Source organism: Lissotriton helveticus, chromosome 6 (genome assembly GCF_964261635.1).
Source record: "Lissotriton helveticus chromosome 6, aLisHel1.1, whole genome shotgun sequence".
NCBI classification, from domain to species: domain Eukaryota; kingdom Metazoa; phylum Chordata; class Amphibia; order Caudata; family Salamandridae; genus Lissotriton; species Lissotriton helveticus.
Genome location: NC_136067.1, coordinates 2113952405 through 2113967337, shown reverse-complemented (window position 1 = coordinate 2113967337; position 14933 = coordinate 2113952405). Strand labels below are relative to the sequence as shown.

The 14933-nt window shown below is 46.6% G+C and overlaps 2 protein-coding genes across 2 annotated transcripts in view; both read right to left on the bottom strand.

Annotated features, from left to right (window-relative positions):
- LOC144763075 (uncharacterized) overlaps positions 1–14933 on the bottom strand; it is a 676435-nt gene that overhangs the window by 523406 nt on the left and 138096 nt on the right.
- LOC144764083 (ribonuclease inhibitor-like) overlaps positions 1–14933 on the bottom strand; it is a 203052-nt gene that overhangs the window by 103461 nt on the left and 84658 nt on the right. Inside the window, exons 4-5 of the mRNA XM_078650244.1 lie at positions 9785–9955; positions 7162–7332 (exon numbers count right to left, since the gene is read on the bottom strand). Coding sequence (XP_078506370.1) covers positions 7162–7332; positions 9785–9955 — 342 coding nt within the window. The remainder of the gene's footprint in view (positions 1–7161; positions 7333–9784; positions 9956–14933) is intronic.

Sequence of the window (14933 nt, the reverse complement as noted above, 5' to 3'; positions counted from 1 at the left end):
TGAACTACGCAGTTGATAGGAGTCTGACTTCTCTCCATATATGTCATGAATGAACGCCAAATAGACTTAGTACAAACTCAGTAGAAATGCCTGCATACATACTCCATGGTAATAACTTCTGACTGTGACCGATGAACGTATCCTCAACTACGTAGGATTGAGGGCGGAATTGAAATGCATAAATGTCTTCTCCTGTCAGTTCTCTAAAGCTTGTTTTGTACCTTGTACCCATTCAAAGATATACGATCACCGGAGGAGAAGGGTCGGACGTGACGCGCAGCCTGGCCACAGATCGTGAGACACATGTGACATCGACCAAAGGTGGAGCCGCAGAGCAACGAGACGCGGGACGAGGCATCACTCTCAAACACGGAAAATGAAAGGATGAAGGGCTGCCTTGAAGCCCTCTGTCTGCTGACCCACGTGTGCCTGAAGTCCCTGTCCCCTTTTGAGCCCGATTGATGGGCCTGCCTGCTCGTTATCCTTTGCTCCCTTGGTCCCTTGGTGTGTTCAAAGATCTGATCCCACTCCGCCTTCTCTTCCCTCGACTATCCAAAAACACCCCTTTTTCCACATGACTTTTTGACTCAGAGAAGAAGAACAGCATTTAGGTAGAATAGGGTTTGCAACGGAAGAAGAAAAGACACGCAGGTGCCCAGCATGAGGCACCCCTGAGAAGATTAGTTAGGAGACAGGACTGTGATCTAACAGCAGAGGACTGATTGCACCCTGCAACGCGTAAGGATGGATCCGAGCTGGACCTATAGCTCCACCGCCGGTGCTCAACAGCGCCACCGAAAGAAGACGGACTACTGGAGCCTACCAGTGATGGCTCGCTGCCAAAAAGACACTGTGACGAAGACCCCCCTTTCTGAACTTTCTACCCGCCCCTGGACTAATTGCTTGTATCGAACTGAATTCCTCCCTCAACCACTTTGTATTGCTTTCAAAATGCTTCATCGGTCACTCATTCATTTGGTTATTTCAAAGGTTTCATATAGCACTGACCAAGACCCAGAGGTATAAGAGCACTTTTTACTGTACGTTGATACCACCGGAGAGAAAGTCAGAACATGATTCTATAATGTGTCGGAATTTTTTGATTGACCCCGACTGAGTATTATACCGATCTCTAGGCTTGCATGTATGACCCAGCAAATGTAGAATTCATATGTACTGCATCTCGTCAATTGCCTCGATAGCATATGGTTATATTCAATCCGCCAGTATTGACAAATGCTATTTCATTGATCACCCATGGCTATATGTACACCCCGACAGTTATGATAAACACGGAAATGAACTAACTTATGTTAAAAAGCGGCGACTGTGGAAAATGACAAATGTATATGTACATAAGCGGCGTTCATTTGTGTTCACCATACCCCTTGCTGTAAGCAGAACGAATACCGCGAAACACTGACTGCATCATCCCGCCAGCATAGACCCATGCACGCACATGCACAACAGCCATTTTAGGCACCTAGGCCTCTCTGCCTGTTTGTTGAATCCCCAGCACGTCCCCCTCCTCCGCGCGCTCTGGCTGCCCCCCCGCTCTCTCATGCACGGGTCATAAGACCTCTCCTTCTGCGCGACTCTGCCCCTGGGAATCACACCCCGCGCCTGACCAACACCTCCCTTCCTTTCGTGAATACCCCTCTGTGAGAAGTTGGCCTGATATGCAGTGCTCACTATTCTAGTGATCACTATGCATCAGTACAAACAACCCTTATTGATGATTGGTTGTAAGTCAACCTTATAGACCAGCTATCCTAGTAGCATGGATACGAGCAGTCTAAGGCTAAAGACTCTAGAGGGCGTGTTAAGCCAGCTGTTATACCATCACATATACCCCTTGAACACCAAGTGAAAGGACACCACACAAGTGTTATGAAAATAAACAGTTATTTATTTAGATCACAACAGCCCTGTACTCTTTATGAGGACAGGGTACTAAGCACACAACTAAACTCTTACGAAAATACTTTAAGTTGCACAATTTACACAAATGCCCGAGGGGCACGAAAAACCATATACACTAAAAGTGGAATGCGAAATTACTAGCAGGTAAGTACTGGACTAATAGGCTTTGGAATCGCTAGGACTTGACTACTGAACCTTCAGATTACTAATAGGAGGCCTAGGGGACTCGGGTGCAGAGTGTGCACTCTCACGCGGGAAGCGGGACAAAGTCTATGGAGGCTAGTAAAGACAAAGTTAGTGTTCTCGGGCGAACCCGACTAGGTAGGTCAAAAACGAAAGTGTATCTGGACCCTTGGATAGTGAGGCTATGCTGGGGCACCGAAATGCCGAAGTTACCTAGCCCAGGGGCTGCGGCTGCATAGGTCTGAAAAGACGTCGGGATTCTTCGTTGACGAACCAGGAGCCTGAAGAAAGAAGTTGCTGGCAGGCGACCAGTGAAGATAGTTCGAGTGATCCAAGCCTGGATCGAAGATGGATGACACCTGAAAGCAGAGGGGACCAAGTTCGTGACTACTAGCCAGTAGTCATGTGGCACCAGGAGGGCACCGGATGGTAGTCACCTCGACTAGGTGAGTGGGCGACGCTGGGCTCTGCAGTCTCACGGACCAGGAGGCGTTGTCGGCGACCAGGATGGAGGTACGAGCTGTCCCACGATGGATGATGCTGTAGACGTCGCTGGACCCAGGATTGGGGCAACAAGTCTTGGCAAATTCAAGCCCACGCGGTGGACCTAAAATGGCGTCTGGAGTGGACCAGGAGGGTCCGGGGTGCTCCTCTTTTGGAAGGGAGCAAGGGCCAGTCTGGAGCAGCCAGACCAGCAGTGGTGATGTCGTCGGGCGTCGTTAGGAAGGCCACAAGCCAGCGGGCTAGTAGCCAAACAACGCGGTGAGCAGCAAAAAGCAGAAGGGCCCCACGCAGATCGTGGAGATGCTGGGAGGCTGGACTTCGGTGCTGGAGCTGCTCAGGGTCGGGGCTTCTCGGACCCCAAAGCACTCACCAGAGGATCCCTCGGCGGTTGTGCTGGAAAGAAGTCGTGCAGTTCTGAAGATGGCCGGTCCCTCGAGGTCTCATCGCACCTACGGTTCTCAGCTTAGCTGTAGAGGTAGGTAGAGGTCAGAGGTGCCAGGGAAGCCGGGTCTCGTCGTGCTGGTCGGTCGGATTCCTGAGGAAGGACGTGCAGCAAACCGCAGTGTTCTTGATGGTGCCCACTGATGCAGGGTGACTACTCCTTAGTCACAAGGGAGAAATCTTGAGAAGAGTCTTGAGTTTCCTTTCGTAGAAAGTAGTTCTTGATTCAAAGATGATCTAATTTGGAAGGGGTCCCCGCTCCTGCCTTTATCCTAAAGAAAGGGGTGGGTACGCGACTAGGTCCTGCCCTAGGGGTGGGACCAGGAAGGGGGGTGGTTACACCCCTCTCCCATGCCGGGCTGTCCCCAGCTCAGGGGCTGTGTGCCCCTGGAACTGGTTCTAGCCGGCCTATGCACAGTGAGCACCGGGGTGCCACTTGTAGTCACCTTCCTGTAAAGCCCTGCCTACCCAGAATACACAAAACCCTGTCTGGGATGGTGCTAGCACCGCCCCGGACAGGAAACCCTTTGTCCAAGCACTCCTCGCTGGAAGGACTCCCAGCAGCAGGAGGTCAGACCCGTGTCTGTGGTGGCAGCATCCATTTTGTGGAGCTGAGGCTTGAGTTAACTTTAACCGGGGTTCACAGTTACTACCATGTCGTGTCCCTCTAGAAGGGTGGAATGCTAACCCCGTCGCCAGAAATGGCGAGGGGTTAGTATTCCAATTCGTATGACACCTTACTCGACATGTTTTGATAAAGCGATACCAGAGTTGGCATATAACCGCGAGGATTATAGTGCACTTAAGAGTATATGGTACGCGTTATCATGGAACAGCTATTTGGACTTGGTTCCGCAAGTTGCAGACAGGCTCAGCTCATGCCAGAGCACCATCTCACACGATTCCAAGCACTCTGCCTTCAGGATTGTTAAGGCCTGCCATAGGAGTGACTGATAGGAATCTGTGTGTCCATTTTAGGGTTAGATATAGGTATACTATATCTACAGCAAGGGGTGATTACACCACCTTGCCCCAGCTGTCGTGCAGCCAGTTGTGTCAGATTTAGATGGCCATCCAGGGGTGGCACAATACATGCTTCAGCCCCTGGTAGGCCCTGGGTACACCTATGCCCTGTGTACAGAGTCTGATAAGGTGGCCCAGTACCAATTGGTAATGCACCTAAGGTACACGCTTACAATTTAGTGAGAGAACAGCTAGGCTGTGGGTCTGATTGGCAGGCCCACAGCCAGAGAAAGTCGTAAACCAGTGAAACAAAAGCAAAAAATCTGGGTGATCATAGGATTGCAGACCCTACTCTCCTACACCCTCCTTTGATGACCCCTTCCTCTGAGCCCGATTGTCTGCACGGACCCCTGGTCATCACTCAGCCTGAGGATACAGTTTATTGCCCCTTACTGTATGGATCCGCCCCTCTTCAAAGGAGCTACAGTTGACCATGACCCCCCCTCCCCAGAGATCCGATCAGGCGCACACATTCTAAGAATCAGCGGAATATCCAGCTGTGTGACAACCATCTCCTATTGTATGTGGGGGGGGGGGCCTCTACTGTAGATATGTGTGGGAATGGGCCTGAAGCGGGGATTCCGGGGATGCCTTTCCGTACTTCAAAGCGTCTTTATTGCAATAAGGAATGTTTGTACATCATAAACCTGTGTATAAAAGACGAAACCTCAGAGAAACTTTTAGAGCACCTCCTGAAGACACTATGTGCGTGTCCGAAATAAATGACAGGCTCTCCTCATGAGAAATAAAACTCTGTTCTTGTGTTCCTGCTTCCAGCGCCCGTCTCTTTATTTGGTAACTGTTCAAGATGGGAACTAAGAGGCATCTTGTGCCAGCAGCCTGGGCATCGGTTGTAGTATGGGCTGAATTTTCCTCAATCTGAGGCAGAAGTCTAACTTGACATATTTTGGTTTTATGAGTACGAAGTTCAGCGAAGGGTTATGGGTGTTTTCAGAAATATGATGGCGCTCTACAGGTAGTGGTTAGAGGGTGATTGTGAGGTTTAGGTGGTTGGTGCTTCTTGGTCAGAGATAACCCTGGTCTCTGAGAAAAGAAGGGGGAGAAGAGCTCTACCTTCTGTATACATATATCCGGTGAGAGTATTTGTTTCACAAGAAACCAGCCAAGGCTCTCACCGGAAAAATAAAAAACAAATAAGATAACAACATTGGAGTTTGATCTTATCCTTTCATTGAATGATACAAGACCTTACCTATGAACTAACTCAGGTTGTGTGCGCTTGACTTTACTTACATTGGCTTAAGCCATACTCTCCGGTTTAAGCCGTACTCTCCGGCTTAAGCCGTACTCTCCGGTTTAAGCCGTACTCTCCAGCTCAAGCCGTACTCTCCAGCTCAAGCCATACTCACCGGCTCGAGCCGTAATCTCCGTCTTGGGCCGGATGAAGTGTAATCAATGGGCTGGAACTTAATTTTTTTACAAGAAAGAACATTAGGAATGTGAGATAAATGGAGGAGGTCATGAAAATCAGTTTGGGCCGGGAAAAAAGATGTGTGGCCAGACACTGCATCACATCCCAGAAAAGTTTGCTCCTTTGCATCATAGTATGTGCGGTCCACAATTTGCGCTCCCCTCAGTGTTGACTGCAGTGTTACACCACAGTCAGTGTTGACTGTAATGTTACACCAAATATCTGGTGGCATGGGGCAGTCTGATAATTTATGAGATGGAATTAAACCTAGGAGCTGCTACTCATATGACTTGTGCCCGTGAGGGAGATCCATGGAGACATCTGTGTAATACAGAAGTCTGACATGCTCCAATCAGGGAGATATTTTTTTATTTGCTTAACAGTCTTATATGGCATCCCTGAGCCAGAAGACATTAGACCATCATACTCAACTCTACACAACACGTTGAAATGATATTAAAGCACTCTACAAATATTTATCAACGAACTGAAGGGCCAAATGAACAGAACATGCAGAGGAAACATCACAAAAGAGAGAAGCATTATAAGTTCATGGGCGGCAAGGTTTGGGAGTGGACGAAAATGCAGTTGTGGCCTACATGTCAGAGCAGACATCTACCTTGTTTCACTGTACTGCCAGCTTGGGAGCGTGTGTGCATAGATAGATAACTGAGATCAGTGGTGCATAACTGGGTGGGGTGCTGAAACAAAATATCAGAAATATAAATAGCGTGTGCCAAAATAGTGTATCAAGAATATCGCAGACTGAAATATTGTGAAGGTAAGTTTCTACAGGTAAGCAGAGATTTACTATATATAACTCCATGCACTGGTACCTTAAAGGTATATATATATCTTCAAGGTGCCAAATTACAGAATGAAATGTAGAGATAGTGCCCGGCGCTACTTCTCAGTTCCCTGTTTTCCTTTCAGGGAATGTTACATACATTAGGTCATGACCTAATATCTTCAAGGTGCCTAGGCAGGGAGTGAGGAATAGTAAATCCATACTTGCCTATTCACACTTTCCTTACCAATATCTTGGACCTTGATATTTTTGACACGATCTTCTGTGCACACGATGTTTCTGTTTCTGATATTCTGTCAATGATCCACTGGGTGGAGAGACGAAGGAGCCTGGGGGACCTGGGTGAAGGTTGCCCTTACCGGTATACAACCTTTAGCACGCATTTTTTACAACGCACTACCATTACAACGCAGGCATTACCACGCATACCATTACAACGCATTGCACTGGGGGGCGCTCTAGGATAGGGAATAAGTTTAATTTTCTATCCAACACCTTCCCTAGTGTCCACGGGGACTGGAGTTGGAATAGAAAATTATACTTACCACTATCCAGCACCTCTAAGCGCTATGCGTTGTAACGGTATTCGTTGTAAATACCGCGTTGTAAAGGTATGCATGGTAAAAGTATGCGTGGTAACGTCATACATTCCCCTTACCAGTTAGGTGGATGCTGTAGTATGAGTCAATTCTTGTAAATCCCTCCGTGGTCGCCACAGCTGATGGGGCACAACACAGAAGGGCATCTGCGGGGTCTCTGTGCTCTTCCACACACTGTCACTACCAATGCAATCTGCACACGCTGTCCTCGATGAAGGCACCAATGCAGGGGCCAGCAGCATCCTTACCAGAGCTTCTGTATCCTGCAGTCTGGGTGTTTCAGTCCTGTGAATATCTGCTTCACTCCAGAGTCTCCCAGTTTATTATCAGCCAAGTGAAGCTCTGTCAGAGACCGGTTAGTGGAAAGAACAGATGAGACATCGGGGCAGCAGGAGGCTGTGAGGGAGCAGGTGTCCAACCTGCAGAGGTCAATGGAGGAGTGGGTGAGTGAGGACAGGTCTTTGTACAGCATCCTACAGATGCCCTCAAACAGAAAGACAAGCATCAGTAAACGAATCTGTAAAGAATAACACAGACATAGCCTGTATCAGGCTCCTCCCACTGGACACAAATCTGCATAATGTAATATGAACATTAATGTGAATTACTTAAATAAATACATAACACACACATACATACATATAAAAATACATATATAGTTAAATATATATATATATATATATATATTTAAAACGAAGGTTACAGGAACGTTGTAGTTAGGTTCAGATTTTCCACGCACAAAATCATAGAAATTCAGCTGTTATGGTTAGAGTTATTTCAAGTAACTATAGCTGTGCCCCCGCATTGCACAGTTTTCACATCAATAATGTTTCTGCAGATGTTACTTTGATATTATCAATGATGTCATAGAAGATGTCATGAGTGATGTAATATGCAGGGTAATTAGCGATGCATGACGAGGGCGTGAGTTGTCGTTACCTTAGAGCATGTGTCATAGTTACTTGAGATAACTCTACATTATTAGAGGGGTTATTAAGGTAGTTGGACCTGCAACTGCAACCTACAAGGTCCAGGTCTTTAATCAAATCTTACAGCATTTAAGAGCCATTGTTAATTCCGATCCAAATTATCCAGTGGCACGCCATTTTAAACTAGTGCATCGGAACAATCTTAATGATTTAATGATTTAAGTTATTATGTTCTAGATGCTGTTCCTAGCTCGAAGCGAGGTGGAGACAGAGAACGTAAACTAAGACAACTGGAGAGCCACTATATTTTACTACTTGATACAAAAATTCCTAAAGGGCTGAATACGGGGGACGATCTTTACAATTTTTTGTGAATTTTCTATGAATGGTTTATGAAACTTTTTATGACTATTTATGGATTATTTATAATTATTTATTGTAGCTCTGTAACTAGTTTTGAATCTGATGTAATAGGTACCAAGTGGTTGCCCTATGATTCATGCACTTTATCCAATATTTATCATCTTGAATACAAACTACATTTGATAAACATCTCTATTTTTGCTAGATATTTCATGTTTTTATCAATTTGAATTGATGATATTTATGAGGGGGATTCTTGGTAGCATATTGACTTAAAGGATTGTTGTATATATATTAAGTAGTTGATTTTCTTAATTATTGTGGAAATGTTATCTATTGAGCATAGATTTGTTCTTGGATTTAACCATGTATTTGATATGTAATGAATTTTTCTATTTTTCTACTGGTTGGAATTTGATATCACTTAGGTCGTTTTAGGTTATGTACCCCTATTTTAGGCACAATGCACTTTAATTATGGTTCATTGGACATCCGCTAGATGAATATTTGAGTAGTTATTTGGTACTCGGATTTTAATTCACTTTTTGCACTACATTGGCATTTGCACATTCTCCAAACCTCCATGGACTTTGAAGATCATATGAACACCTTTATATATTAAGGGAATTGTTATAGATTAGATCAGATGTGGGCACTTGCCCTATATTCTTTTATCATCTCATCTTTTCTTGATATCATTTCATGTTTTTTGATATTACTATTCATTGAGTGTAATTATCTGATTATTTACAGAAAAAGCTACAAATTTTATTATTGTGATATTTTCCACTCTTTGTACTGTGATTTAATAGATATATTCTACCTTTAGGTATTATTTAAAGGTAGGATGACAAAACTTTTTGTTAAATAGGAGTATGTCTTCTCTTTCTATGCCTGTGGAGGTGGAGCTTTTATGTACACTCTGCACTTAAATAACTTGTTGATCTCTGTGAGCACCGTGTGATCAAGACCAGGTTGCCCTGGTCGAAACGCGTCATGCTGCCGGAGTGAAAGAGGAATAAAAAGCATTTTAAAAAACTTACTCGGAGTGGTTCGTGCCTGTTTGCTGTCGGAGGATTCGACTTCAGGATTCTTTCTTGATATATTTAAATATATATATATTTAAAACAAAGGTTACAGGAACGTTGTAGTTAGGTTCAGATTTTCCACGCACAGAACCATAGAAATTTAGCTGTTATGGTTAGAGTTATTTCAAGTAACTATAGCTTGTGCCCCCACATTGCACAGTTTTCTCATCAATAAAGTTTTTGCAGATGTTACATTGATATTATTAATGATGTCATAGAAGATGTCATGAGTGATGTAATATGCAGGGTAATTAGCAGTGCATGACGAGGGCGTGAGTTGTCGTTATCTTAGAGCATGTGTCATAGTTACTTGAGTTAACTCTACGTTATTAGAGTGGTTATTAAGGTAGTTGGACCTGATGCCACTCAGATCCCCTCAGTGATAAAGATCCTTGCTATACATAGCTCCCATTTCTATTTCTCCTCAATGGAGCCCCCACCTGTCCTCAGCTCTGGTTTATATGAATAGACCAATCAGAGGCTGTGCTTACCAGATTGTGCGTAGGGTGCAGTTTTCATGCTTCAGTCCTTCACACAGCTGCTGCACTCCAGAGTCAGACAGCGCGTTCTGACTCAAGATGAGCTCCACAAGGGACTGGTTTACAGTGAGTACCAAGGAGAGGTCTTCACAGCACACACCTGTGAGGGAACCCTCACTTATACTGCAAGAGACAGAGAAGAAGGACTGTTAAAACAAGAGCTGCAGCGGCTCAGGCAACGCTATTGGAACACAGGCCTCCCTGAGGGACACAACATGGTCCTGGTGTCCAGAGATTATACTTGTGGTAAATGAAAGACTTCAGGCCCCTCCTTCAAACTGAAATCCATTAGAGGACTTGTCTGCGCCCTACTCTTCCTTAAAGTCTGCACTCAGCTCTTGCCAGCTCAGTGCCACCCTGGGCATTCTACCCCTGATGCAATGATTCCCACCGGTTCACGTTGCTTCTGCTGCTGCAGCAGGCAGGCTGCCTGGTTACTTGTTACACATAGAGGTGAGCGAGCCACTAAAGGCTCGAGACAGAGGTCTGGCTCGGCTCGAGGTCCTTTTAGACCCTCGAGCCCAAAACGTGCCAAGCTGTAATATGCCTTCTCACTGCCAACACTCTCTAACCTCATGATCTAAGAATTCAAAATAAAGCATACATCTTTAATGTTAAAAGGGAGATAACAAAATAGCCATCCAGTGGCTGAATTACACAACATGAAACCAGAATACCTGGAATCAACCCAGACTACCCCGCTTGAGTAAATGATGTGATCCCGGGGAAATATTTATTTCTCACAGTCTATTTTTAATTCGCTATCACATAAGCAAGTTCCTTCAGATATTTGAGTTGAACATGTGCCATTTACAAAAACGTTGTGTGTTTGATTTAATAGAATATAATGCTGATCATGGTTATTTTCATTTTTTAAATTATAATTGTAAGAATTAGCTTTCAATGCAGTGATATAATATAAATGTACTATTGTGAAGCGCTTCTGCAATTTCTGCAATTTTAAGAGATTTTTTCATATTGTTACATCATGTCAGTTGCATAAATTATGTGCCAACTATTTTCAGGGCTCGGCTCGTGCACGGGCTCTTAGACCCGAGCCAGACCATTGGCTTGGCTCTCCCTGTTTATTTCTTGGCTCGCTCACCTCTCGGTACACACACACCTGTGCCATGCACCTGTTAGACCAAACCATTGGCCTTCCAAGTCCCTGCAGGAAAACTCACTCAAACCCCAGCCTATCAGCAGCTGCCATCCATTCCTACCAGGCAAGGTTTCAGTCCCTCTCTATGTTTAAGTTACATCTCTTCGGGAGCAGTTTACCAGCGAGTGGGAGCAAGTAAACAACACCTGCAACCAACCAGGAGAGTTCAGATGGAAGGTTCTAGAAGGAGGAAGAGAAGCAGCACCTGGGAAGAGAAACCCAACTCAGAAGGAGATGCAAGAGTTACTGAGAGAACCTGCAGGTATCTCAAGAGACTCTAATCCTCCGAGGACTACAGCGGACACGTGGGCGCTTTTACAAGCACATGACCATGAGTGATTCACAGCGCCCCCCTGTGGATGATTTTACAAGCACATGACCATGAGTGATTCACAGCGCCCCCCCGGTGGATGATTTTACAAGCACATGATCATGAGTGATGCACAGTGCCACCCTGTGGACGCTTTTACAAGCACATGACCATGAGTGATTCACAGCGCCACCCCGTGGATGATTTTACAAGCACATGACCATGAGTGATGCACAGTGCCACCCTGTGGACGCTTTTAGAAGCACATGATCATGATGATGCACAGTGCCACCCTGTGGACGCTTTTACAAGCACATGACCATGAGTGATTCACAGCGCCACCCTGTGGACGCTTTTACAAGCGCATGACCATGAGTGATTCACAGCGCCACCCTGTGGACGCTTTTACAAGCGCATGACCATGAGTGATTCACAGCGCCACCCTGTGGACGCTTTTACAAGCACATGACCATGAGTGATGCACAGTGCCACCGTGTGGGCGCTTTTACAAGCACATGACCATGAGTGATTCACAGCGCCACCCTGTGGACGCTTTTACAAGCACATGACCATGAGTGATGCACAGTGCCACCGCGTGGGCGCTTTTACAAGCACATGACCCTGAGGGATGCACAGTGCCACCCTGTGGATGATTTTACAAGCACATGATCATGAGTGATGCACAGCGCCACCCTGTGGACGCTTTTACAAGCACATGACCATGAGTGATGCACAGTGCCACCCTGTGGACGCTTTTACAAGCACATGATCATGATGATGCACAGCGCCACCCTGTGGACGCTTTCACAAGCACATGACCATAAGTGATGCACAGCGCCACCCCGTGGATGATTTTACAAGCACATGATCATGAGTGATGCACAGCGCCACCCCGTGGATGATTTTACAAGCACATGATCATGAGTGATGCACAGCGCCACCCTGTGGACGCTTTTACAAGCACATGACCATGAGTGATGCACAGTGCCACCCTGTGGACGCTTTTACAAGCACATGATCATGATGATGCACAGCACCACCCCGTGGATGATTTTACAAGCACATGATCATGAGTGATGCACAGTGCCACCCTGTGGACGCTTTTAGAAGCACATGACCATGAGTGATGCACAGTGCCACCGCGTGGGCGCTTTTACAAGCACATGACCATGAGTGATGCACAGTGCCACCCTGTGGACGCTTTTACAAGCACATGATCATGAGTGATGCACAGTGCCACCCTGTGGACGCTTTTACAAGCACATGATCATGATGATGCACAGTGCCACCCTGTGGACGCTTTTACAAGCACATGATCATGATGATGCACAGTGCCACCCTGTGGACGCTTTCACAAGCACATGATTATGAGTGATGCACAGTGCCACCCTGTGGGCGCTTTTAGAAGCACATGATCATGAGTGATGCACAGTGCCACCTTGTGCACGCTTTTACAAGCACATGATCATGAGTGATGCACAGTGCCACCGCGTGGGCGCTTTTACAAGCACATGATCATGAGTGATGCACAGTGCCACCCTGTGGACGCTTTCACGAGCACGTGATCATGAGTGATGCACAGTGCCACCCTGTGGACTCTTTTACAATCACGTGATCATGAGTGATGCACAGTGCCACCCTGTGGACGCTTTTACAAGCACATGATCATGAGTGATGCACAGTGCCCCCCTGTGGACGCTTTCACAAGCACGTGATCATGAGTGACGCACAGTGCCACCCTGTGGACGCTTTTACAAGCACATGACCATGAGTGATGCACAGTGCCACCGTGTGGGCGCTTTTACAAGCACATGACCATGAGTGATGCACAGTGCCACCGCGTGGGCGCTTTTACAAGCACATGATCATGAGTGATGCACAGTGCCACCCTGTGGACGCTTTCACGAGCACGTGATCATGAGTGATGCACAGTGCCACCCTGTGGACTCTTTTACAATCACGTGATCATGAGTGATGCACAGTGCCACCCTGTGGACTCTTTTACAATCACGTGATCATGAGTGATGCACAGTGCCACCCTGTGGACTCTTTTACAATCACGTGATCATGAGTGATGCACAGTGCCACCCTGTGGACGCTTTTACACGCACATGATCATGAGTGATGCACAGTGCCACCCTGTGGACGCTTTTACAAGCACATGACCATGAGTGATGCACAGTGCCACCGTGTGGGCGCTTTTACAAGCATATGACCATGAGTGATGCACAGTGCCACCGCGTGGGCGCTTTTACAAGCACATGATCATGAGTGATGCACAGTGCCACCGTGTGGACGCTTTCATGAGCACGTGATCATGAGTGATGCACAGTGCCACCCTGTGGACTCTTTTACAATCACATGATCATGAGTGATGCACAGTGCCACCCTGTGGACTCTTTTATAATCACGTGATCATGAGTGATGTACAGTGCCACCCTGTGGATGCTTTTACAATCACATGATCATGAGTGATGCACAGTGCCACCCTGTGGACGCTTTTACAAGCACATGACCATGTGTGATGCACAGTGCCACAGTGTTGGCGCTTTTACAAGCACATGACCATGAGTGATGCACAGTGCCACCCTGTGGACGCTTTTACAAGCACATGACCATGAGTGATGCACAGTGCCACCCCGTGGGCGCTTTTACAAGCACATGATCGTAAGTGATGCACAGTGCCACCCTGTGGACGCTTTTACAAGCACATGACCATGAGTGATGCACAGTGCCACCCTGTGGACGCTTTTACAAGCACATGACCATGAGTGATGCACAGTGCCACCGCGTGGGCGCTTTACAAGCACATCATGACCATGAGTGATGCACAGTGCCACCCTGTGGACGCTTTTACAAGCACATGATCATGGGTGATGCACAGTGCCCCCCTGTGGATGCTTTCACAAGCACATGATCATGGGTGATGCACAGTGCCCCCCTGTGGACGCTTTCACAAGCACGTGATCATGAGTGATGCACAGTGCCACCCTGTGGACTCTTTTACAATCACGTGATCATGAGTGATGCACAGTGCCACCCTGTGGACGCTTTTTCAAGCACATGATCATGGGTGATGCACAGTGCCCCCCTGTGGACGCTTTCACAAGCACGTGATCATGAGTGATGCACAGTGCCACCCTGTGGACGCTTTTACAAGCACATGATCATGGGTGATGCACAGTGCCACCCTGTGGACGCTTTCACAAGCACGTGATCATGAGTGATGCACAGTGCCACCCTGTGGACTCTTTTACAATCACGTGATCATGAGTGATGCACAGTGCCACCCTGTGGATGCTTTTACAAGCACATGACTGCTACATGTTCTCAATGTGAGAAGCTGTCAGCCATATTTACCAAGCCACGCGTGCTGTGCTGTGTGAAAGGGAAGGACAGGATGGGCTGCGTATAACATTGTACGGCGTATTTCTGACCTTTCCTAGCGCTGGGAGACTTATGGCTGCATAGCAACAACGAAGGTACCCATGCACCAAAATACAATCCTCAGAGACATTTTCCTCTTTCTGTGGGAGCAACAGGATGCAGATCACATAGAAAAAGGAAGAAATAAACACATTTTACCTTCTTACGCCTATCCTGGGGAGACTTAAGATTCTGATGCATCC